Genomic DNA, 26,010 nt, shown 5'->3' with positions numbered 1-26,010 from the left:
CGGCCGGCCGGATCTCCAGGGGCAGACGGGAGGCGGGCAGAGCGTGTAAATGGATCAATACTGTAGTAATGGACACATCTTGGCCTGTGTGTGTGTGTGTGTGTGTGTGTGTGTGTGTGTGTGTGTGTGTGTGTGTGTGTGTGTGTGTGTGTGTGTGTGTGTGTTCCACCTGTGGCCGTGTGCTGCTGCCAGGCTGTACGAGTTCAGGTCTCCCAGCGGGGCGGACGAGATGCCGTTTCGACACATGGTCCCGATCATGGGGTCGGCTCCTCGCTCCAGCAGCAAACTCACCAGCTCAAAGTTACCTGAGGAACCAGAGCCGCGGCAGTCAACACCACGACACACTACGTCCACGCTACTGACGTACTTTATACACTAATCATAACAAAATACCACGTCATCTCTGTTTGACCTCATATGGACAATCTTATGTGAGATTTTTTTATTTATCCATTTTAAAAGTTGCGTTTTCACCCGTTTCCATGGAAACAGTGTTTTTCATATGTTCCATATGATCTCAGGGTGTAAATAGTTTTATATTTCCACTAATATCAATTAAAAAAAAATAAAAACACATTTGCAATAGATCTCATTGTTGTCTCAAGTTCATTTTAAATACAGAATGTGTAAATTTCCTGGCTACAGCTTTTGATGCGTACTCCATATTGACGTTTTTTAAGTGGGCTTTGTTTGCACTGCAGCTCCTGAGCCGGAGGGACGCTGCTCTCCGTTTAGTGTTTTAAGCAGCTCGTCAGCGGAACATAAATCATGAAAACACATTTTCCCTTCCTCCCTTAAATCTGCATTCCGGCTTTGAATTCAGTTCGAGTGACCGCGCCGGTGAAACCTGCAACGCTGAGGATGACACAAGCAGATATATCAAAAGCGCCGCTGCAGGTATTTAAACAGTGCGGCATATAAACAGCTGCGATGCAACTAACGTTTTTTCTATTTTTTTATTTTATCAAGTTGCAGCTGCTACCTGCACGGAAATAGTCTCTCCTCTCATTAACTCATTACCACAACCAGCTTCTTCTTGCATTATTTATGCTTTAATAGGTGGGATGTAAATAGTGTTGACTATCTGTTGCTCCGAGTTGTTGCCATAGCGATGCGGCTGCCAACACTCCTCCAAGGTCGGCCATGGAAACCGTCACAAGCTTAAAGGTTAATTAGAGGGGAGCCGAGGAAATATCTGCATTGTAAATAAAAAAGTCAATCACTGGGAAAATGTGCAACATATCTACAGGAACACGTTTCTGCCTCCAGCAGCTAATTTACATATTCTTCTGTTTGTTTGTGTGGTAGAACAATTGTAGTGAGAGTAGTTTATGTTGAGGGTTAGAGAGTTCATGCTGGCTTTCCTCGCTAATACTACTAGACTCATTCACAGACCGTGCGCCTAATGTCACTTTAGAATTTATTTTCAGAATGAATTGACACTTTTTCCAAAGCAGTGAGTCACTCATTTGTTTATCCACTCCAAGCAGTATGGAGTATTTGGAAAGTTGCCATTTGGGAAATTTCCACTTTAAATGCACTTTGAATGCAAATGTTTTTACTAGCAGTTCAATAATTTGCCCTATTTTCTGCTCCAAAAACACGTTACAACTGGGAACTTGGAGAGTTACCACTTCGGGAATTCCCATTCCCAAAATGGAGTGTTTATCCAGATGGGAAGCGGGAAAGTTTGCAGTTGGGAAATTACAACTTCTAAGTTGGTAGAAAGTCAGAAAATGTCTGATGCAACATCAGATTTGATTCCTCGATGGCTCCAAGGTATCCCACATTCCTAGTGGGAAGATTCTAGTTTAGAACAAATACAATGTATTCGGAAAATATGTAACTATCTTCCTGGGAAGTAATTCCCTCTTCCCAGGTATTCACAAATCCACCATAATGGTGCGTTTATGCAAATGGGAAAAATGAAGTTTGGTCTGACTGAGGCTCTTCAGTCGTGAGCGTGATGAAGTCGTTCCCGGCTCTCAGGTCTTAATTGAAAGCGATGAATTAATTAGATGAAGCCCTCTGGTGCACTTAAGAGCAAAGTATGTCAGGACCAACCCGTGACGGACGGACGGACGAGCGGGACGGTTACCTGCGGCGGCGGCCAGCTGGAGCGGCGTCTCGGTGTAGTTCTCCGCCCCATCCTGCAGGGCGCCCTCCACGTTCGCTCGGTTGTCCAGCAACAACTGTGGCATGGATGTAATGGGAGGGGAGGAAGAGGAGGAGAGCGTTGGGGGGGGGGGGGGGGGGCATGGAGGAAGAGGGACGGATGGACAGATGAGGGGGAAGGAGGAGACGAGGTCGTTACACTCAGGCCGGGCAGGAAGAAGAACCTGATTGACACCTGAGCCCCGGCCTCTAGACACTGTCTTCTCCTAGATACATATCGGGGGACGGGGGTCTGGTTGGAGACATTTCCTCCACAAACTCTCAGTGCGCCGATGCAAACTGAGAACTCAAGGGAAGGGGACGATGCCGCTCAGGCAGCTTGACACAGGATCTACAACACGTCTCCTCTGGAAGCTTCTCTGTTCGAGGACTTTAGCTGGGGAGAAACTGGGGGGGGGGCGGAGTCTGTACACACACACTCACACACACACACACACACAAACACACTTCGAAACCTGCCGATTCTCAAAGTGTGGGAGCTGCAACGTCGCTCACTCAAGGGTCATGTTTGCTTTCCTCGTGATTCTCTAATCTTCTATGTCAGTATGCAACTTTGATTATTGTGAAGGAATTATATCCTCGTGATCAGAATCCCAGAATTTGAAAATTGACGCATATAAAGATAGACGTGGATTTAATGAACAAAACAGCATTTCTTTTTTTTTACAATAATTCAGCATTTCTTTTTTTTTATTGCATTTATCATTGTCTATATGTATACAGACATTTACTTTCTTTTTTCCAGATAAATAAATAAATAAGTAAATACATTTTATCAAAATGCACAAAACTCACAGTGAGAGTAACTGATTTAATTTTAATTGATTTTAAATTGTGTGTGTTGATGTGTAAATACATATATAATGTATAATTTTAAATATAGAATGTTACAGAATATAATTACTCTTGTTGTTATTCTTTTTTTTAAACCACAGACCACTCATTGTGAGAGTAACTGATTGGTTTATATTTATAAATAAATGGAAAAATTGCATACTTATTTATCATTTTCAATTTAAACTATAGAAAATTATATATGCATATGATTTATCTTTATTTTAATACTTATCAATGTCTATTTCTACATAATTTAAATGTATATTATTCATGTATCTGTACACACAGACAATTTGAAATAAATATAAAACAATTAATCATCTACAGTCACACCGAGTTCTGTTTTGCGAGTTTTGATAATATACTCTAAATACGTACAATTGATGTATGTATGTATGTATGTATGTATGTATGTATGTATGTATGTATGTATGTATGTATGTATGTATGTATGTATGTATGTATGTATGTATGTATGCATGTATGTATGTATGTATGTATGTATGTATGTATGTATGTATGTATGTATGGCATCATTTTTTTTTTGTAATTTATCTATTTATATTAAAATATTTAAGTAGGTAAGTAAGTAATTTGAAATAAAAAACTCATGTTGGGAGACGGCGTTCCCCTGACTGCCCCACACTTTGAAATCTGTAGATCTAGAGCAGATAGAGTAGAAAACACTCCTGCGCTACACAACTCCACAGGTCGGGGACCAAAGGAGGAGAGATTCAGCATGGTAATCATCATCATCATCATTTTCATCATCATCATCATCATCATCATCATCATCATCATCATCATCCCTAAAGGACAGGCCGAGGGGCCACAGGTCAAAGGTTACAGGTCATCAGAAACGTCTCTACCTGCACGACAGGGACGTGTCCGTGCAACACGGCGAATGTGAGAGGCGTCCCCTGGCGCGTTTCAGGATAAACTGAGGGGTGCTTGTTTACTGTGCTGGGCACCTGGGAAGTCATAGGTGAGGTTCAGGGAGAGAGATATACAGCCGTTAACAGTCACAGCTCAGGGCGGGGATGGCAGGAGGAGGAGGAGGAGGAAGAGGGGGAAGCAGTATGCAGCAGCAGGAGGAGGAGTGGAAGCATAAGAGGGCAAAGATGGCAGAGGGAGAGTCCCCCCCCCCTGAGTTCAATCTGAAGCAGCCTGAATCCTGCCTCGGGTTTCCAGGCTCCCTACATCCCACCACAACGTCAGACCGGCCTCGCTTCACCTCGCTACAGCTTCTCTTCTCTGAACCGACACGACGCGGGCGTCGACGGCGGCGGCGGCGGCGGGATGGAAGGTACTGACTCACGAGCAAAGCAGCTGAGGTTCTCCTGAAGTGGCTTCATCACCGACTGAATTATAGAAACGATTCCCTAAAGTCCCCCGAGGACAAACACCGCTGATCCACACCTCACATATCACTTCTTTATTAAATACTACAACAAACTGCTGACAATGACTGGACTGGAATTTTAGATATATAAGTATAGATATATGCTGTATAGAAATGTAAGAATGATATAATTAACAACCAAGTTTTTTTAACCTTTTCTTTTATGTTTTGTCCCCATTTAGATATTTTTTAGCAGTGTAACCCTTCATCAACACTATTTATTGTAAAATAACCTTTGACATTTTTACAGCCGGTAAAATATTTGAACTGATTTTTGCCCCATGACCAAAAGACGCAAATTCACAAAACCTTAAAACTTTTTAACTCCAAGTGGAAACTCTTTTGTCGTTCTTTTGTCTTTTAGCACTTTAAATGTAGTTTTTTATTGTCCCATTTTCCCTCCACCTTCACGAGGCATGTATATGTATATATATATATACACAGTATATATACATATACATACACAGTTACAATTTTAGAAACCTCCGTCTTCATGTTTCATGAAAGTGGAGGGAAAATGGACCATTAAACTTATGTTTCCTTACTTTTTATGTCAGTTCAAACAGTAGAATTGAATGTAATTTCACTTTGGTGCTCACAGTTGCCAGAAAATAACTCACGGAGTCTCAGACTCATATTTTTTTCATAAAATTTTCTGGTGAGAAAAATAAATCTGCTTTTTTTTGGCCTTGTGACCAAAGATGGGGTGAAAGTATAGCATCGTTCAACCACATAGCTCCATTTGGAAGCATTTCTATGGTGTCAAGCATCATTTAATGATCTGAATGTGAAGAAATCAACATCACAAACGATGTAAATATACACTGTGCTGGTGTAAAACTCCACAATTAAAACAACTAAAATTATATGCAGCAACTTAATGATCGAACATTAGCTGATTATTATCATAGAACTGCTAAGGTAGAATATTTGAACAAATCTTTTTTAATGGCAGTGAATGGCAGCTTGTTGTGTGTCCGAGATGCAGAGCCGCACATGTAAAACGAACCCAAGCGACCTTTCCAAGCTCTGTAAATCCTGAATAAACCAGAGAGAATAGTGTTGCGTCGTCACCCTTGGCAACAACCAAGAATCACTTGAATCACTAAAAGAGGCTTTTCTTGCTTATTCTCAATGATTTTCAGAATATCCTGTACTTGCTGGTTCATATTGGGACTTTTTTTCCAAAGGTCAGGTGACCTATTTCCAACTAGTGTAGAAAGAGTTTTTAAAAAAAAAAAAAAACTTTATTAGACACATCTGGGCAATCTAAAGCCTTCCTCGCCAGCTCAATCCTGCTTTTCTGTAATGCAGATCTAAAACATCCTCCTAAAGAAGTGAGTTATACGTGTTCATTGGTGTAAAACATGGACCAGCAAACAGGCTCAACCTCTGCACACATAAAACTGGCCAGTTTCCATTTCGCAGCTGTAAATTCGGGGGTTAACCAAGCCTTCAAACATTAACAACACGGCGAGGTCCGGGATGATTTACGCAGGCGGCGCTTTGCTTTTGAGTCAACACCGCTTTAAACACAGACATCAAACCAACGGAGCAATCACAGCAATGAACAGGGAAGCTTTATGACGGCGCAGAGAGAGTCCATGAGCTCACTGGCTATTTGAACTGAGAACAGGTTAAAGATACACACCACAGGAAAAGCATCATGTACTGTAGTTTAGTTCCGGGACGAGGTCCATCCATAGTGTTTTTATATCAGGTTAAATCATGTGACGTGGTTCACTCTCATCTAGAATCCTCTGGTTTACTAAGATCCTCTACATAGTGTGTTCATCTGCATACTCGCGCAACTAAAGAGAGATAAAGATTAACAATCCAACTTGTTACCAGACGTCTGAAGACCTAAAGCTCTGGAGCCACATGTGATTATAATTACATACCGCACTGATTTAAAAAAAAAAAAAAGGTTTAATCTCCAGGCTAAAAACTGAAAAATTAAGTCAAACAGTTTAAACAGGGAGAAAAAATTTCCCCCCCCCAAAAATTTTAATAGATAAAACTGCTCAAATAATATTAATTTAAAAAAAATATAGATAGTAAAAATTGTTAAAGTCTGTACTAGAAATTGCTAGTACAGTAGAATTTTCTTCAGGAACAAAAGAACATTGGAAAAGAAAAAAGGAAAAAAAAAAAAGTAGGAAAGAAGGAAAAATAGAAAAAACTGCTTCGTCTCGCTTAAACTGGTTTAACCATGAACAAACAATTAGAGGCTCTAAATAGTTAAAAATCTCAAGTGGCTAAAATAGACAAGATGCATAAAATAAAGTGGGAAAAAAAAAAAAAAAAAGAAAGAAAAAAAAAAAGAAATACCTCTAAAGACGGTTAATACAAAATCTAAAGATGAAATGAAATATATCAGAATTGCACCTTCATAAAGAAACTCCATGAATGCAACCAATCGTTTTGTTTTGTATAACAATTTTTTAAAAGATGTTCTTCGTTCGTTTCAGAGAGTTTCCACGTTTTGTGGCTCCAGACAAATTCTATTTGGTGAAAAATTGTGAAAACGGCTCTTTAGTTCCTAAAGGTTGCAGACTCCTGGTCCATAAGAATGTCTGTGTACTCCCATTGTTAATGTTTATAGCATATCGCTCTCTGGTTCCATTACAAAAGGAAACATGCCAACTACATCGTTTTTCAGCTTTTCCACCGTTTCCATAGAAACGAACATTTCAAAAGCCAAACTTTCTCGCTGCGTTTCACTTGAAATTCTGCCGCGATTCCCCACATCGCCGCCATCCAATGTTCTCCCCCCATGAGCTCATGAACTCCCTCTGCGGCGGCTCCGTCTTTTCTCCTGAACCCAACAGACAGGTGCGATGGAGTTCATGCTTCCCGTACAAAAGCGTGGCAGCAGGTTACACTCAGTGCACGTGCTCGCAACGGCAGCGGTGCGTCATTGACGTGGCGTGAAGCGAACCGCCGCTGGACGTAATGAGGCCACGGCGAGTGTATTCTTCTTCGTCTTATTATTATTATTATTATTGTGTATCAGGCAAAGCCATCAGTGTTCCCTGGCAGACGCTACTCGTTCTTCGCCGTTCAGTGTGCACTTCATGTAATGAGCTGAGAGACAGCGACGACAGAGGGGGAGGTGGGAGAGGGAAGTGGGGGGTCGTAGGGGGGGGGGGGGGGGTACACAGGTTTTCACAGGAACACAGACGACAATGATGCAAATGAACCAATTTAGACATTGACGTGGAGCGGCTGGCAGACGGTCGACACTGACCTCGCTGTTGATGTCGGCTCCGGCGTCCAGCAGCATCTGAACCATGGCCTCGTCGCCCCGGACGCAGGCGTACATCAGAGGGGTCATACCCTGCGGGGAAGGGGGGGAGGGGGTATATCGGTTCAGGTATGACTGTCATGTCTTTATTCTGCAATAATAAGGTTCTACAGTTTGTTCTGAGCAGAGCGAGATAAAACCATCACATTATACACATGGATTAGCGCTTTATGGTGACTCCTGCTGGAGGGATCTATATCAAGCAGGAAGTGAAACTTTTGTCCCAAAGTTGAAGTCTTAGAAGCAGAACATTTGAAAAGTGGCAAGAGAAAGTTGAGTTTTGACAGGAGCGTGACCACAGAGTCCGGATTCCTCCCGATCTGCAGGATCAGAATCGACTAAAAATGGCCCAGTGAAGGAAGAGCAGTGAAAAACAGACGACGTCCTCAACGACCAAGACTCACTGATGCAGGAGGTCCAACAACCAATAATACGATTGTTGTAGTAGTTGTAGTTAGTAAATGAGTGGGAGTAGTAAAACTAAGTAGAGTTATAGTAGATTAGTATCTATTATTTTACGGTATGATATGGTAGTATACTGTATGATGCGATACTATACAATGCGATACTATACAATACAGCACTGTACTGCATGATAAGATACTATACTATATGATACAATATGGTTCAGTACGGTTTGATACTATACTATACTATACTATACTATACAATACTATACTATACTGTGCAGTACTGTACTGTATGATACAATATGGTACTATACAATACCACACGATGCAATCCAGCATTGTACTGTACTCTGGATAGGATACCATAGTATAGTATACAATGCGATATTAAATGATTCCTATAGTATACCATACGATCATACGATACAATACGCTACTATACTATATGATATGATACTATATTACACCATCGGATGCTGTACTGTATGATACCATACTATACAATATGATACTTTACGATATGGCACATTACTGTACGATGCCATACTATAATACGATACGATACAATGCGTTACTATACGATACGATACAATACTATATGATACTATGCTATACGATACTTTACCATATGATACAATACGGTACTATACTGTGTGATACCATATGATACTACACTATATAATACAATACTACACTAGATCATATGAGTCTCGTGTACTCAGGCAGAAGATGCACATTTTAAAACCTTGACCTGATATCGAACAAGAGGTTTTCTCACTGTGAGACGACAGAGCGAACCGCTACCACCCCGCGCCGCACCAACAACACTACTCTTTCTGTACTCTCAAGGATGCAGGTCAACTAACTTTACTCCAACATGGTGACTCATGTGAACAGTAGTGTTACAAAATGATTCAGCTCAGCACCGTTCCACGTTTTGGATTTTTATTGTCATTTCTGAACCAAAGCGCGAAGTCGTGACGCATGAATCACAGCCCAGAAGCTTTGCCAACTTGAAATCCTGCCAGTTTATTTGTTGTGGGGCTTTTTTTCTTTCTCCATGACACACCTGCTGAAGTCAAATTAAATTCAATCTGACGACACAAAAACAAGAGACGCGGGCCGATCAGTTATTTTACTACAACACATCAGAGATGGAGGAGAGTCAGGCTGCATCCAAATGAGCTCTGCACCATTTCAGCTATTGATCGTAAACTGAACGGAGGGATAAATGATCATAAGAAATTTGATATTTAAATGCGTCAAAACTCATTTCCATAGATGATGTCTGCGCCAATGAAGTTATGACTTGATTGATTACTATTACTGCACGGTAAACATATGAACAGTACTCTTTACAATTACTACTACTACTACTTTTCGTCTTACTATCATTGAAAATATCATTCCCGCTACATCTCCAGTGCTTATTACTACTGGAAGTAATAATTAAAATGTAAAAACAATGTGTGAATATTATACATCGCAGTTATTAATCTTCATCATCACATTATGATTAGAATCAAAATGCTTATGAAGGCCTATGGAGCTGTGTGTGTGTGTGTGTGTGTGTGTGTGTGTGTGTGTGTGTGTGTGTGCGCACGCCACACACCTGCTCGCTCATGCTGTTGATGCCGTCGGGCCCCAGCAGGTTGACGGCCTGCTTCACCAGGTCCGTGCGCCCACAGTTGAGCATCCTGAAGCCGAGGTCCTGCAGGAACTTGGCCTCGGTGGAGGCGGCGTCCAGCTTCCTGGTGGCGCAGAAACAATCCTCCGCCCTGGAGGGTGGACAGACGCAGAGGATCCATTACTGTCTCAAGACAGTCATTATTTCTTTGCGCAGGTTGTATATGTAGAGGGCAAAGGTCACATGATGAGGAGGGCACAGGTCGGGTGAGGGCTCACAGTTCTCCACAGACCATTAGGACAAGGATTGAAAACTTTCTGGCCATAAGCACGATATCCTCACTTTATCTGGCGGGGCTCGCAGTCCACGCCGGGCAGCAGCAGCCGGGCGGCCTGCCTCACGTCGTCGCTGTCCACGGAGAAGCTCCGTCGATGTTCGGTGTGGGCGACCGCCACGCGGATCCACTCCATGAGAGGAGGCAGCACGAGGAAGGGCCTGCAGAGCAGGAATCACGTCAAACTAACAATCACATGGAGACGTTCCCTTTTTTAAATCTGAGTCATTACTGTCATTTGGGGGGAAATTAGCAGCGGAAGTTGAGAAAACCAAAATGTTGTTTTGGGCGAGTCGAGTTGAGACGCAATGATTTCAGTGAAAACGTTTTGTTTCAGAATTTTTTTTTGCTTTGAAACCGCAACAGAAAAATCTGAGATTTCTGACCTCCGCCAAGGGTGGACATGGACACAGGGAAATATTCCACATCCGCATCAACTGCCTCTATTCATATAGTTTAGTTTGGTGATCCCATGATTTCATTTCATAATTTGAAAGAAAACAAGATCAGACAATATTCTTACCGTCTTCCAGGTTATCATCTGAACCGTAGTAACACGGGTGATTTTATAATGTCCGTGGCAAAGATAACAACAAGGTTTTCATGTCGGGCCACTAGTGGGTGCTGGTGTTTGTTTTTGTACTGAAACCAGACATGTGGGCACAGAGAACAATTGGCTCTAAACATTAACAATGGGAGAACACGGATATTCTAGTGGACAGACGGCTAAGTTGGATTGTTATAAAACTACCAAGTCCCAGGAGAATGTGGACTGGGAGTCGTGACTCGACGGAGGAAACCTTGTCTGTCTACTCAGGTATGTGCTGCAGGAGCATTTCTGCTGTCAAAAAGTAGCACTTTGTGGCACCTCTTTAAAAAATAAAGTTGCCCTGGATGCCATTTCCAGATGATCGTTCTCTTCCAAACAATCCCAAACGACTCAGTCAAGAAGTTAAGCTGCAGAACAAGTTGTTCATTCATGACAACTGTAGCTGCTGTTCGCCGTTTGCTATTGATACGTTTAGTACCGAGGCTGCTCACGTTGATGGAAAAGTGTTTACGCACAAAATGACACAACGAGACCTTTCTATGTTAATGTGAACACATCCTCCCGCTCCTTCATTCACCTTTCAAATAAATCCCCTTAATAAAGACGGTGGTCCCACCAAACTTTGTAGTTAAAGATGCTCCAGCATGATACGACACCGAATCAATGTTGATCATTTATAACAGAACCAGAAAAAGACCTCGATGCTGCTGCAACCCCCAGAAATTACCTTCTTTAATCCTAATAATGGGTCCTGCCTGGCCGACATGTTCATATTTCATCATTTTATTTCCTCTGTGTGTGTGTGTGTGTGTGTGTGTGTGTGTGTGTGTGTGTGTGTGTGTGTGTGTGTGTGTGTGTGTGTGTGTGTGTGTGTGTGTGTGTGTGTGTGTGTGTGTGTGTGTGTGTGTGTGTGTGATAAACATGTTGCTACCCTCCATTCATCTTCTCCCCTCTCAGTGCTCCAGCAGTTCCATTCAGGTCAGCCATTACTCACATTATTATTTAGCCTCTTTACATGTGCGGCACTGCCCGGAACACTTCTTGTGCTTTGTCAAATCATTGCCACTAATATATTTCTATTTCATTTGGTCACTCCAATGCAGAAAATACGGCTTTAGTGCCTCTATTAGTCATTCTAACCCCGCTTGTTCTCACTAATGTCATTTGCAGCCATGTTTCATACAACAAGACATTTAGAATCTGTCCGACAGTCAGAGATCTGCTTTGGAACACATTCGTAAAATGATTTTTAAGATGGGAAGAAATCCATTGATCCATCGTTAAGTATTCTGTCAGTGACTTAGTGAAGTACTCCAGACCGGTCCTGGTCTTGACTCGGTCTCGGCTCATGCGCTGGTCTTGGAATGTTCTGGTCTTGGGAATGTTTTGGTCTTGGTCTTGGGAATGGAATAGAATAGAATAGAATAGAATAGAACTTTATTTATATAGCACCTTTCAGAGATGAGTGTCACAAGGCGCTAAAAGAGAATTCTTTTTAAAATAAATAACAGAGATAAGATCATTAAAGGTACAGAAGCAAGAAAAACATACATAGTTATACAAAAAAAGTAAAATAGAGCAGCCATAGGTCAAAGGCCTGCCTGAATAAAAATGATTTTAACTGCTTCATAAAATCACCACAGGAGTCAACACATCTCAGCTGAAGTGGAGGAGCATTCCACAGCTTTGGTGCAAAAGCTTCAAATGCACAGTCACCACAGGTTTTGAGTTTGGTGTGTGGGACTGTAAGCAGCACTTGTTGGCCAGACCTGAGCGCTCTATTTGGGGCATATGGGTGAAGGAGGTTGGAAATATAAAACGGTGTTGGGCCATGTGACGCTTTAAAAGTTAGCGCTAGTATGTTAAAACGAACATGGAACGTGATCAGGAGCCAGTGAAGGGAGGAGAGGATGGAGGGATGTGGAGGGAGGAGAGGATGGAGGGATGTGGAGGGATGTGGAGGGAGGAGAGGACGGGGGTGATGTGGGCTCTCCGGGTTGTTCCTGTTAAAAGAGAAGCAGCTGCATTTTGGACGGTTTGAAGGCGGTTTACAGAAGAACTGATTTTAACAGATAAGGGCGTTACATGGCTGTCTAGTGACAGAGACTGGTCAAAGGATACACCCAGGGATTATTTAATGACCCATTGTGCTGCCTAATGGGTGGTATCCATTTTGGGTGTGTGTGTGTGTGGGGGGGGGGGGGGGCAAGTATAAGAGCCTCTGTTTTGCTTGTGTTAAGCTGAAGGTTATTGTCAGTCATCCACATCTTAATGGCCTTTAACAGTCATTTAAAATGGAAAGTTTATTTCTCTCTTTGGCTTTATAAGAATAATATAACTGAAAGTCATCCGCATACAGATGGTAAGAAATCCCACTAAAACTGCCAATTATCTGACCCAGAGGCAATAAATACAATAAAAATAGTAATGGGCCCCGGACAGATCCCTGAGGTCCACCACAGGACGGAGGGGCTGTGTCAGACATGAACTTGCCGACTGAACCAGACAACCTCCTGTGGGAGAGGTAGGATGAGGACCAGTCCAGTGCAGAACCTGAGATACCCACAACCTGCTTTAACCTGTCTAGCAGAATACTGTGATCCACAGTGTCAAAAGCAGAGCTGAGGTCCAGAAGTACCAATACGGAGCATTTCCCATCATCTGCTGCCATCAAAAGGTCATTGGTGACTTTAGTCAGAGCAGATTCTGTGGAGTGACGTTTACAGAAACCAGATTGGAAGGGGTCATACATATCATGTGCCTCGAGAGCAGATGTAAGCTACTTGGCCACAACCTTTTCAAGTATTTTTGAGACAAAGGGCAGTTTGGAGATATGCCTATTGTTCATATGAAGGGTGGGATGTTGGGAGCCCCTGCAGAAAGCTGGTGAGAGGACGAGGGGATCTTGGCTCTGATTTCACTGACTTTATTGACAAAATATTTTAATAAATTATTGCACTCAGTGTGAGAGGAATCAGGTACTTGTGGAGTGGAAGGAGAGACTATCACATTCATGGATAGTCGCTCCGGTCTTGGGATGCTATGGTCTGGTCTTGGTCCTGAATCACCATCGGGAGCCCAAACCTTGACGAAAAGTGTCACTGCTGCTTCCACATCTGCTCCAGGAGAACCGCACAGCCATCGCCTGGCTTCCAGCTGCAATCTACATCATGAACGCGACATTCAGGAGAAATCTGCCAAAAGCGAAGCACCTAACAAAGGTCTGCGGTGTTCCTGGGTTCCTGTTAATCACATTCATTCCTCACAGCGTGGAAAAAAACCACTGCTCCTCTATTCAGATGCGTATTAACAAGGATAATGCTCCTCGAAGAAATGGGAGATCACCTCTTTATGTCAAAGAGGGTTTTGTTCTCCTGGTATGATGTGAATAAATGAAAAGGCTTTTGAAAGATGCGGAGCTGAAGAGGATGAAAGTGAGATTTCTGACAGGCTGTGTTTCTCTACAGCGAACTGAAAAAAGAAATGGAATGCAGCCGAGGCTGTTGGACACGATGATCACAGGTTCGCTTAAATCACCTTATTTTTTTTAAAAGATCGAAGGAAATCCGACATAAAAAAATTACTTCTTATTCAAGGCTAAACGATATATCGTTAGATCAACATGCGCCGTCGAAATACAGCAAAAGACAGACTCGACTATGATACGACTGCAAATTCAAAATAAAAGTAAAAGGCAGTTTATTCATTCAACTAAATTATTTTTACAACATTTAAAAAAAATAGTGATTGACAGAAACACAAAAGCCGTGAAAAAGTTCTCCTTGTGAAATCTAATAACTGGGAAGAATTCAGTTGGTGTTAATTTGAGGCGAGAGAAAGAGCACTGGTGTTTGGAGTTGTATTCGTGCTTTTATATTTGTTCTTTAAATCGCAGCTCTCTTTCTCTGTCGGTCCATAATAAGCTTATTTATTTGGCTGATCACACAATTCTGGTTAATAAATTGGGATGAATCTTTGTAACTTTATTAAACTTATCATTTGTTCTGTTCGTTTGTATAATCACAAGCCATGTCATGATCGGATTTCGCTCATGATATAATTTGCGATAAATACAAACACACGTAGACGATGTGAATGTCTGTGTTTTGGAAATTAAAGGATTATTTTCTCCGTCTCTTCGGCTTTTTTAATCAGTTCATTGCACAATTTTTGGAGAAGTGTTTTGAGCGCGAATGTGTTCAGGCGCTTCAATATAAATATAAGTGACTGGTACATAAAACCCATTCAGGATCTCTCTTTTTCTCCTCGATTGCACTCAGCCATTATGTCTCTGCCCCTTTCATAAACGATTCAGGATGCCTTCAACAACAAACGCCTGGAAGAAACCATCGATTATGACAGTCGGGAGTAATTCTGACTCAGATCCGAGCTTAAACGATCATGAAAGAGAAGATTTCCCTTTAAGACCACAAAGTAGTCCCTGACGTGTATTAGAAAGCCTGAAAACATGAAATAAAATGTGTTGATTTTACGTTATAGTGGGTTAAATTATAACACAGATTCATCAGTGAAGGTCCCTTCAGACTGTTTCTTCCTCGTGACCCTCTGGCAAAGGGAATTTCTCCACAAAGCATTTCCCGCCGAAGCTGAGAGGAACCGTTCGGGACGGTGGTGTTTACCGTCTGTGCAGCCCTTCCGCATATTTGCTTTGAGCTCATGTTTAATCAAGGATCTCAGATATTGACACGCTGACTCGTGTACATTTTATATCTGCATCGCTTTTCACAGAGATTTATCGTCACCCCAGCCCCCCAGGCGGCCTGGAGGTTGACCCCTGGTAAAAGTTAAATTAACCGACATGAAAAAAAAAACAAAAAACTTTCAATTCAATTAGTTTTTCTTTGTCTAAAGATGCACTGATGACAGATCTGTAAAAGTCACAAGAGCGATTTATCTCCCGTTAGTGATGTTTTTCTTGTTACGTAAAAATCCTCCACGAGTTGTTTCATCTCAGTTAATCATGTCTCCTCTCTTCTTCCTCTCTGCTGCTGTTCTGCAGCCTCCCTCCACTCGTCTTAAAGCTTTCAGCAGAATGCTAAATAGAGAGTTTTTCCTCTCCGGGGACCCGAGACTCTGCTGACACGTCGCTCCGCCTGACATTCCTCGTGCTCCCCAGGGCCGCGCGCAGGGAGTTTTATCTGTTCACAGTGCTGGAGAGATGTAGGGATATCTGTCCGTGTGTCCATTGCAGTGAAGTCCCCCCGCTTTCAATCAATCCGCCTTGCACCCGGGGACGTGTCAGCACTGACCGGCCCACGCAGCTTCTCGCCAGAGCGCTGCTGGGGCACAAAGGAACTTGTGCAAGAAAGTCGGACTGCGGGGAGACCGAGGCCCCGTTTTCAAGTGAAAATGCAAACGTTCTTTCGGGGAGTCCATTTATATGACAACAGTGCTCGGAGACACTAAAGACGTAACTTGTTGAAAATGGCTCCGAAGGGGAACTTTTCTGAAATGTGTCTATGGCAGAAACTCTGCCTCTGGTCATGAGCACCAGACTGTAGTAACTAGTAGTTCTGCACATGCTCAGTAGATGGACAATAAGAACAACGTTTCCTCCGTGGTGTCATGACTCCCAGTCCAGATTCTCCTGGACTTTGTATTTTTATAGTTCGCAGTCGTCATAACAACAATCCAACTTGGTCGTCTGTCCACTAGAATGTTGATGTTCTCCCATTGTTCATGTTTATAGCGGATTGTTCTCTGCTGCACGTGTGTGTCAATCAGTCAATCAACCTTTGCTTAAGGTAAACAGTGTTTTACATTTTAAACATGGAGGCTCTCCCTTCCCCCACAGGGAGCAAAGTTCTCCACACTGGAACCCGTTCTCAACACGCCATTTTCAGGCTCCTAATATACTGCGCCATGTGGAAACGGCGTTGTCGTGTGGACAGGGCCTGAGTAAGGCCCCTGACCCCCGGCAGCTGGGATTATCATTCTAAATAAGACGAGTGAAATGGTGGAAGTATTCCTCTGAAAAGATCAATAAAGTACATTTTTACCAATGTGACCTGGTTGTTGCCTTCGTCAACAAAAGTTGGGGGCGAAGGTTATGTTTCTGTCCGCGTGTATTTATTTGTTTATTGGTTTGTATATATATATGTATTTTACCAACTTTTCGCAATAACTATTAACCCAAATTAAATGAACATGACAACTTACTTGAAGTAACACAGAAGAAAAGGAACCAACAGAACAACATCTTCATTTCAGTTCAAACGAATGACAAATAATGCAGGAGTGGTGTGGTGGATCAAATAACCTTGTAATCGATTGGTTTCCATGGTGACAAATGTGGCGCTGGCGAATGTATGCGCTCTACCGAGCACCCATTCTAGTTTTCTCTGCTTTGAGACCGTCTGTACGGCTGCAGCCGGACTCACCTCTCGGTCTGTAAGGTGACTTTGGAGGGCTCCACGTTGGGGTTCTCCCACTCCATCTGGGGGCAGTGCATGAAGTAACACAGGGTGTACAGCGCCTCGGGCTCCCAGTGCACCACGGTGGTGTTGGTCTTCTGGTGGACGGGCGTCCCGTTGCTGGCGTTCTTGATGTGCAGCGGCTGGAGGTGGTGCATGGCCCGGGACACCAGGTCACCTGCAGGACCAGGGTCGACACGTTAGCGTGATGCACCTGTTACCCAAATCACAGGTAGAATCTCATCAAGGCGATCTAATAAGACTGTGACAGGGAAATGTAGTCCTGCCCGCTCAGTACAAACCCTTTTCCTGCAGAAGTGTGGAGGCACACTCCCCCATTCACACACACTCTGATTCACCACACATTTAGTCACACACACACACACACACACACACACACACACACACACACACACACACACACACACACACACACACACACACACACACACACACACACACACACACACACACACACACACACACACACACACACACACACACACACACACACACACCGTGTGCCCACACAACTGCCTTGAAACTAATTTTACGCACACGGTGGAGCCTCTCTCAGAAAAGCACTCAGATGTTTCTCACACTTCTTTCATTCTCGTTGTATCTCTACTTCATTTTTCCCTTTTATCTTCCTGTTTTTCCCACGTGGCCGCTGTGAGTCACCGGGAAGTGACGATGTGGGTCAGCGAGTACGTCAACGTGCTAAATATGAAAACATGGGAAAGGAGAAACGCGCTATGCAAATCGGGAGAGGAAGGGGCGGGGTCACAGGCTCTGTTTACGCCAAAGCGTTAATCGTTCAATACGTTTTGGCTCTTCATTTACAACAACGACATCACAAGTCTCTAAAACAGCTCTTTTTGGAAATAGCTTTCAGAGAATTAACAGATCTTCATGTAATTAAGAACAATGGGTGAATTCAAAGTATTTTAGAATTTACCAGTGCTTTTCAACCAGCTGTACATTTACTACCATTTACTACGACATCCTCTGCATATGTGGAATAACATTTCTCTTTCATTGAATTCCAATTCTCTGTCTTTTAACTTCACCCGTCAGGATGCACTATAGAAAACTAACATATGAAATAAAATGTCTTTGCATTTTTGCATAGTTAATGCAAATCCCAATTTTTACATGCAGCCTATGACATAAGTCTGTTAAATACTACATGACATACGCCATCATAGTTACAGTACATTTCTTATTATTCACAGGAATAAATTTATTTAAGCCGTCACAAAAATCTGTGGAGCCTTTGGGAACCGACAAACCATTGCTTTCGTTAGTGACCGAAAATGAGTCTTTCTATCGAGTCAAAAGAACCGACTCTTTTTATTGAGACAAAAAGAACCGGCTGTTTTTATTGAGTCAAAAGGACCGGTTCTGCAGAAAGAGCCATAACTTCCTCATGTTGCAGGTACAACACAAGGTGGACTGAGGGAGAAATGAACTGGATCACCACATTTTAGTTTTTGTCGGAAAACCGGCTTTGCATAATAACACCACGATTACACTTTCATTCAGTTTAAATACACTTGTGCAAACCTGAAGTTTCTCAGCTCGTCCAACGGAACAATTTAAAGCACTTGATCCAGCTCGTGCAGTTTTACAGTGTAACGATGGAGAAAGGTGAAATCCTCTTTCTCCCACTTGCACAACTGACGACGGGAACGACAGCAGATGTGATTGAGAAGCCGAAACTGTGGGCGTTGATTAGACTTCTGCAATACAAAAACCAGGGAATATCTTTCCCCAGGTAACAACTCGCATAATAGAAACCTTTGAGAATGAAGCAGCTGCACATATTAAAAAGAAAGCCTTTGTTTTTTGTTTCTCTGAGGAAAAATGTCTGCACTTGTTGACTCATTTCAGTGCAATACAGTTTGAAGACAGAAAGTTTGAAAGAATAAACATATATTGTCAAATCCTAAATCCATTCATAATACAAAGAGATATTGTTGCATAGAATAATGTAATAGCCAATATCATAATCACTTCCAAATTATGCAATAAGCCAATATTGCAATATTAGTCAATAAGTCAATAATTTATTATTACATAAACAACATGGTATTTTTTATGGGAATAAAAGGATATAATATTAGATGATTTGGCCTCATTAAATGCAAAAAAGCACAATATATAATATTTTGAGCCAATGTCGTAGCAGTAGTTTTGCAATAATTTGATCAATCATTGCTTTATTGAAGAGGCATTAAAATATATATATATATATATGTATTGTAATCATGCATAAAAATGACTTTTTGTGCATCAAGAATAAGTATAGTGGATGACAGGATTCATACTATGCAGCTCTCTTTCAATTATTAGTTGTTTTTTTTTTACTCATTTTCTGGACTTTATTTCATCGTTGGTGTTTAGAGATGACGTGTAGAGTCATAATTCTCAGATTGAGACGGCTGCACAGCAGTTTATTGATGAGGCCATTAAAAAAAAAAAACCCAATGCTGCTCTGAAAATAAAGAAAAAAAAAACTGTAGTGTGGGTTCATTTCTCTGAGAAATGGATGCCCCCACTGATCTAATTACTTCTTCAGTTTACTGATGCTACAGGCTTTTGGAGCTCGGATACAAAACAGATTCTCGTATCGGCTACCCGAGCAACACGCAAATGGAGCGGAACGTGTGAGAGTCTGAAGAGAAAGGGCAAACACACACGCATTCGCAGATGTGGTTTGATTGTTTATTCCAAAAATACCCAACGAGAGGAAAGTTGGCCGGCGTTGAAGCCGCGTTTCTTCGAACGAGCGACACGGTGGGCCCGCGCCCGAGGTTCTCCATCTGTCAGGCTAAAGGCCTCTGACAGAGTTCACAGGCAGTCGGGCGAAAACAAGGCACAGTTTGCACTCAGACGCCGGGGAGTATCATCGACGGGATAGAATACAACCATAAATAATTGAAAACAAGACAAACACGCTGCGTTGGCACGATTATGCTCGACTGGAGAGGAGCTTCCCATCTTGATGCGGGAAAAGATTAAGGCGAGCTGCTGAAGGTGCTGATTGCAGGACGGAGATAACGCAGCCGAGCCGGCTGTCGCACTGAAACCGCCGGGTGCTCGGACAGGCCAACGAAATGTCAGGCTGTTCGTCTTTGACCGTGATTAGAACTGCAATATTAACAAACCCACAGTTCTTTCTCCCTGCTACTCACGTACTACAATGTCTACAGCGCAAAGAGCCACTTGGCACCATAAGACCCCAAAATAGAAACAAACTCTGGATTTGTTTTTTTTATGATTAAGAACCATCTATCTTCGTTCTTGCTTTAACTCTTTGACTTTAACATCCCTGTACCCCGTATCTTCGACCATTCCTTTCGGGGTGAACCTCAAACTGCTGTGAGAATAAACCGGAGATAGAATCTCTCCATTGGGTCGGGGGTTGACCAGTTGGACATGCCTGGTAAACCTCGAATGGGAGTCCAGCAGGGGGCGTTCTTCCTCGTCACCACGGCAGTCTGTCCACCTGAATCTGTTCCCAATCCCACCATCCCTCCATCCATCACTGGGGAATGAGACCTCAAAGAACTTGAGCTGCTGCCATCTGTAAACGGTGCCAGTTAAAAACCCTAAAACCAACAATGTTAGAAGCTTGAAGGAATCTTTGGCTGACTTATTGTGGATAAAGATGTTTCTGTGTTAATCATAAGTCCGGCATACACTTTTCAGAAACTTTTTTTTTCTTTAGTCGAATTTGCTGCCAAAATACCGTGTAAATTTATTCCTCCATGTCCAAAACTGCACCGGGGGTTATAGTATCCTACTTAGTCTAATCACAGTTTGAAGAAATTAGAAAAGTTTTCTTGATTAATCACAAACTATTTAGCATTCACAGCTGCTGAACACTCCCTTGGTCCAACTTCTTAAAAGTGAGAATTTATCCTCCCGCTTCGAGCAGACAAACAGCCTGACCCCAGGTCGTTAAAATAAATCAATATTACCTATAAATAATTGCAGAGAGCAATCATTACTCTACAGGAAGTGCAGGAGTAGGCAGACTGTTTGCTATGCACGCTCGGTGCTCTGGAGTATTCAGCAGGCGGAGAAAACCTTCCCACTTCAAGTACTGCGGCGATCCCCGTGCTGCTCGGCAGGGTGTTTATGCAGCTTCACCACGACAAGCCTGAATATTAAAAAGCAAAATGAGACACGAATGAACGTTCAGGAGACAAAGACAAAGAAATACGCGTGTATGCTACGAACAGGCGGCTCACTGCGAGCACTGTCGTCATGTAATGACACCGAAGGTTTTGATTTTCACTTGAAAAGCATGTAGACACGGCTATCAAGCAGAACTGTCGAAGAAATGCACCCTGAAGAAAGTGAGCGTCGGGATATTTTGATCTGTGAGTTGCTTCTTAATATGAATTGCACAACCAGCCAAACGACTCACAAAACATGTGATTTAAACTCCAGAAGCTATGGCAGTTAAAACAAGAGAAAGCTGTTTTATCTTGTTTAAGAAGAGTTGGTAAAATATATCTGCATCCATTTACTTGTCCTGTTTGTTAGAGGACTACTCTCGGGCTATTAAACTTTACGAAGGCCACGGTGCACATGGGCGACGATACGACAGAGACTATAACATAAAGTTTGAGATGACAAAATGAACATAATTCAGCGACGCGATGGAGACGTTGGCAGAAATCTTCACACCACTGTGCCTCAAAGGGAAACCAATCCCATGTTATCTCTTTAAGATCTTCAAGTGATTTTGATTCTGTCACCAGGACGACATTTGCTTTTTTCCCCCCTCCTTTGCTGTGATTATCTGAGCGACCCTCCTATGGGCTTCATGCGTCATCTCATTTGAATTGATCATCGGGGAGAGATTAGTGTCGTCTTTTCTCCCAGCTAAGTCCTTCCCTCTTGAAAGGACTCGCCACCGAGCAAAACTTTCTTCCTGTGAGAATAAAACTGGTAAAGCGGCTCAAAGCTGAAACATCTGCTATGAGGGAAATGTTCCTTTTTACATTTCTGCAGTGAAATGACTACAAAATAAAAGTGACATAAGGTCACTTATGATTCACCTGAAGCTTCGGAGGTTTGCAGGTTCGAATCTCACGGTGGGATTGGAACCACAGTGGGTCCATGAGCAAGACCCTTGACTCTCTACTTATTTGTATATGTGAGCAATAAGACCGTCTTGATTTGTCCTTCTTCAAACCAGCTGTCTTCTCTGACCAAAGTGCTGTTTTCAAAGACGTGCGACTCTTTAGAACTCTCTCACGTTCTAAAATTCTCGTGGTAGAATTCCAGAATGTTCCCTCTCAGTGTTAAACTCCTTCTGTCTGTGTGTCAAAGAAATGTGGGAGTTGTTTGGTCTTTAAGAGTCTCACTGAACAACACAACCTACAAGATTGTGCATTAGCAGCAGAACTCAAAGCTTTGGTCCACTGGTGTCGAAATCTCTAAACTCTGTTTCACAGCAGCCGTGAGCGCATCATTTGCCTCGTTCTTTTTTCTTTTGCTGCATTAAAAGTAAATCAAGTTTTAGGTTTGACGTTTCCGCACAGCTCATGACAGGTAGCGAAACGTCTCTCCTCTGACTCATGAGAAGACAAGTTCAAGCATCTCCAGTGAGACTTTACTGAAAACTAACGTCAAGATACTTTTCAAAAGAAACTTTCACGCTTGTTTTTGTTCATATTTGACGACAGTAAATCGGGCAAATTGGGTTGTTTCAGATCAGATAAGGTTGCTTTTTGCTGGATATTTGACTTTGTCTGCACGTATAGTGAAGCACAATGTGATTATCTTCAGGTAACGAGCGGCACCGCGGGCGCTGCTTTGTCTTGTTGTACTCTGAACAGTGTCTTCACTTTAATGTGGACTAATTCAGCGATGATGAGTTTTTCTTCAGCAATATACAAGCACAAACCCCCAAAAGCATTTCTAAACCTTTATAGAACTATCATTTGCTTTCTAAAGCAATTCAACTCAAATTAAATTTTGGCCACATCAAGCATCAACAGTCCTAATAATAGAAGACGTGAACATATTTAAATGTTGATGTTCTGGCTGATATCGACCAAAACCTGGACTGTCACTATCGTCAGCTTTTATTTATGAGAGAATTATTTGTGTTACATCACGAGACGTTCACACAGAATTATGGATTCAGAGAGTAAAAACTGATCTGCACGGATTCTAATGAACTTAAATCTGCAAAGAAACGTCATTTTACCACCATGACCTCAGCGTAAATACCCGTGATCGTTATTTCCTGTGAACGACGTAGGCCCAGGTGACACCACAACGTTTTCAAGCGAAAGCACAAAACTTTAGGGTCAGTTTATAAACTCAGTTAATAAAACTGTAACAACAATCCGACTCAGTTGTCCGTGTGCTATCATTATTATTATTGTTTACTGCGTATTGTTCTTTGCACAAAAATAAACCACAGCACCACCTCGTGCCTCGTACCTTTGAGCACATGGAAACTCAAACCTTTTCAGCATTTCTGCCATTACAAGTCTTGTCGTGTAAGTGCAAAACTTTTCTAAGACAACAACCGCAAAGACGATGCGCTTTTACTTGAACTGTCGCGTAAATGGAGCCTAAATGCTTTTCTTGATGTGCTTCAGAGAAAGTGCAAAAAAAAAAAAAAAAATGTTAAGCTTTATTTTCGTTTGAATTTGCAAATGTCATCTCTTATCTTGTTGACAAAATATAAAGGATATTTTTAATGGGAGTTTTGGTGGTATTGTTTCTCCACCGTCTCATCTCCTGTCGCAGCATGGAGGCCCTTCTGGGAAAGAACAAGCTTTGTTCCCCCAAAAGAGAAAAACAAAAAGTCTTAACTCTAATGAGATGGATGAGATGCACGACCGCCTTTGGTATCATTTCATTAAAAAAAAAAAAAATTAGGAACAGCACACTCAACCCTTTAATACCTATTGCCACAAATTTACCTCAAACTGCTTTTGTTTTGCTGGAAAGTTAAAGCAGCGTATTCATCCCACCAATGCTCCATATTCTACATTCAAATGTCACTAATTTGCATCACAGCTAAATTTATATACGTCTAAAATAGGCATAAATTATTAAATCTTTGTCTCGGCACAAGAAATATGACTCAGTCAGTGGTTTTTGTCATCATACAAGGTGTTTCTTAACCGTCATGCAGCGTCCTGCCACTAGTCGGAGCTACAGAGCCGTTGGACATCAGACACCATCAGAGGAGAAATGTGTGCAAATCTTCCAGAAGTCTGGATTCAGACTTTAGTTCCAGGAGAACTTCAATAACTTTAAGGAGCCGGAATCAAATCGAGGTCTTCCCGCTGTGTGTCCAGAGTGCTAACCACTTGACCACTGGTTCAAGCTGGCCTTTGGAGGAAATTAGCAGAAATCATTTGAGCTGACGCGCAGTGACGCCGCCGTCTGGTGTTAAAGTCGAAACAGCACATTGAGCCCGTGAGCTCAGGAAATTAGAATATATTTGAATTGTTCGGCCATTTGACATGATGAGATTTAAGTATTTTCACTCGGAATCGCTAACCAGCCGAGCAGAGTGTAACCGCAGCGGACGAAGAGCGAAAAGCCGGCGCGCTGCGCCTGACGGACGATTCCTCGGCGGTCCCGTGACACACTGTCATGGCCGATCGCTCCCATGAGGCCACGCAGAGGACGTTTAATCACCACTGGGTAATACGACTGACTCAGAGCTCTGCCTCCGGGGCACATTAGCAATTCCATGGCAATGATTAATCACAGTCAATTAGAAGACATGTCATTATCAACACTGAACTAGCAGATACTTCTACAAGCAGTGGAAATTAATCACCACTCAACAGTTGTAATACGGGACATGGTGGGGGGGGGGGGTCACTGATGAATGGGAGCTTTAAACTGACCGGTCTCTCACACTGTCCATTCAGGTGAAACAGGTGTCATCACTGCAACTTGCACCATGGCTGATGCAACAGGGATTCGAACCGAGGACCCCCTGCAGACTTGCAAGACTTAAATGATGTATTAAAGCGACTCTGCCAGACAAACTCTTCCTGTGAAAGGCGTCACTTCTGCACAGAGAATAAACCAATACAATAAAAGAAGACCATCACCACACATTTCCACAAATTTCCAACCCGCAGTTTCCTAAATCGATCACACAAGTCGATATGCTTACAAACAAGCCAAATTTGTAGCCATCAAACTGTTTATGTTTCCTAACTGACGTCATCTTGGGAAACCTGCCGCATGAGTTTATCGGATATCAAAGATGGCGACGCGGCAGCTCAAGCAAAAATATCAACATTTGATCGATTCAGCCCCCCAAAAATTAAGACTTTATAAAAAAGATTCTTCAAGCCACGAGAGCAATCTTAAATGTTGTGAAATGGATCGAGCGCTTGAGAGATCAAGTGTACAAACTGGATCTTGCCTTGGGAAAGTTTGAGAGTTTCAAACAAACCCGGAGATTTTCAAGGAAATTTAAATGCTGGAAATACGTTTGTACGAGTGTAATGACGAACTTCCTTCAGAAAAGTATTGACAACGTATTAGAGATGTACATCATCAACTAAAACTGGCTGCTTCATTCTAAATGTTTTCCGTGCGGATTCTGGTGGAGTAACTTTAATGCATTTTCACAATCTTAAGTCAGCAATTAACCTATAATTCATGATTTTGGACTTTTGGAGGAAACAGACAACAACGTTTTAATGTGAAAGAGCAAAACTTCCATTGTGTCTGTTTACATGACAATGGTGGTCGGAAAGCTTTTTGAAAACGCTCCATCTCTGTCTCATTGGAAACGGGAAAAACGTAACTTTTTGAAAACATCTCCCATAGTGGAACCTTTTGAAAATGCTCCAACTCAGTCTCGTGCAAATGGAGAAAAATACAACTTTTTGAAAAGGTCCAATTCGGTCTTCTTAGAAACGG

At 42.3% G+C, this 26,010-nt stretch overlaps 1 protein-coding gene across 1 annotated transcript in view; it reads right to left on the bottom strand.

Moving 5' to 3' along the window:
• btbd11a (BTB (POZ) domain containing 11a) overlaps positions 1-26,010 on the bottom strand; it is a 170,018-nt gene that overhangs the window by 10,847 nt on the left and 133,161 nt on the right. The window contains exons 3-9 of the mRNA XM_080491604.1: positions 17,044-17,254; positions 10,101-10,253; positions 9,744-9,909; positions 7,665-7,754; positions 3,882-3,983; positions 2,099-2,192; positions 170-305 (exon numbers count right to left, since the gene is read on the bottom strand). Of these exons, the coding sequence (XP_080347730.1) occupies positions 170-305; positions 2,099-2,192; positions 3,882-3,983; positions 7,665-7,754; positions 9,744-9,909; positions 10,101-10,253; positions 17,044-17,254 (952 nt within the window). The remainder of the gene's footprint in view (positions 1-169; positions 306-2,098; positions 2,193-3,881; positions 3,984-7,664; positions 7,755-9,743; positions 9,910-10,100; positions 10,254-17,043; positions 17,255-26,010) is intronic.

This window comes from Lipophrys pholis (genome assembly GCF_963383615.2).
Source record: "Lipophrys pholis genome assembly, chromosome: 22".
Classification (NCBI taxonomy): domain Eukaryota; kingdom Metazoa; phylum Chordata; class Actinopteri; order Blenniiformes; family Blenniidae; genus Lipophrys; species Lipophrys pholis.
Note: the sequence above shows the minus strand (reverse complement) of the source record. Positions and strands in the feature narration are given on the sequence as shown.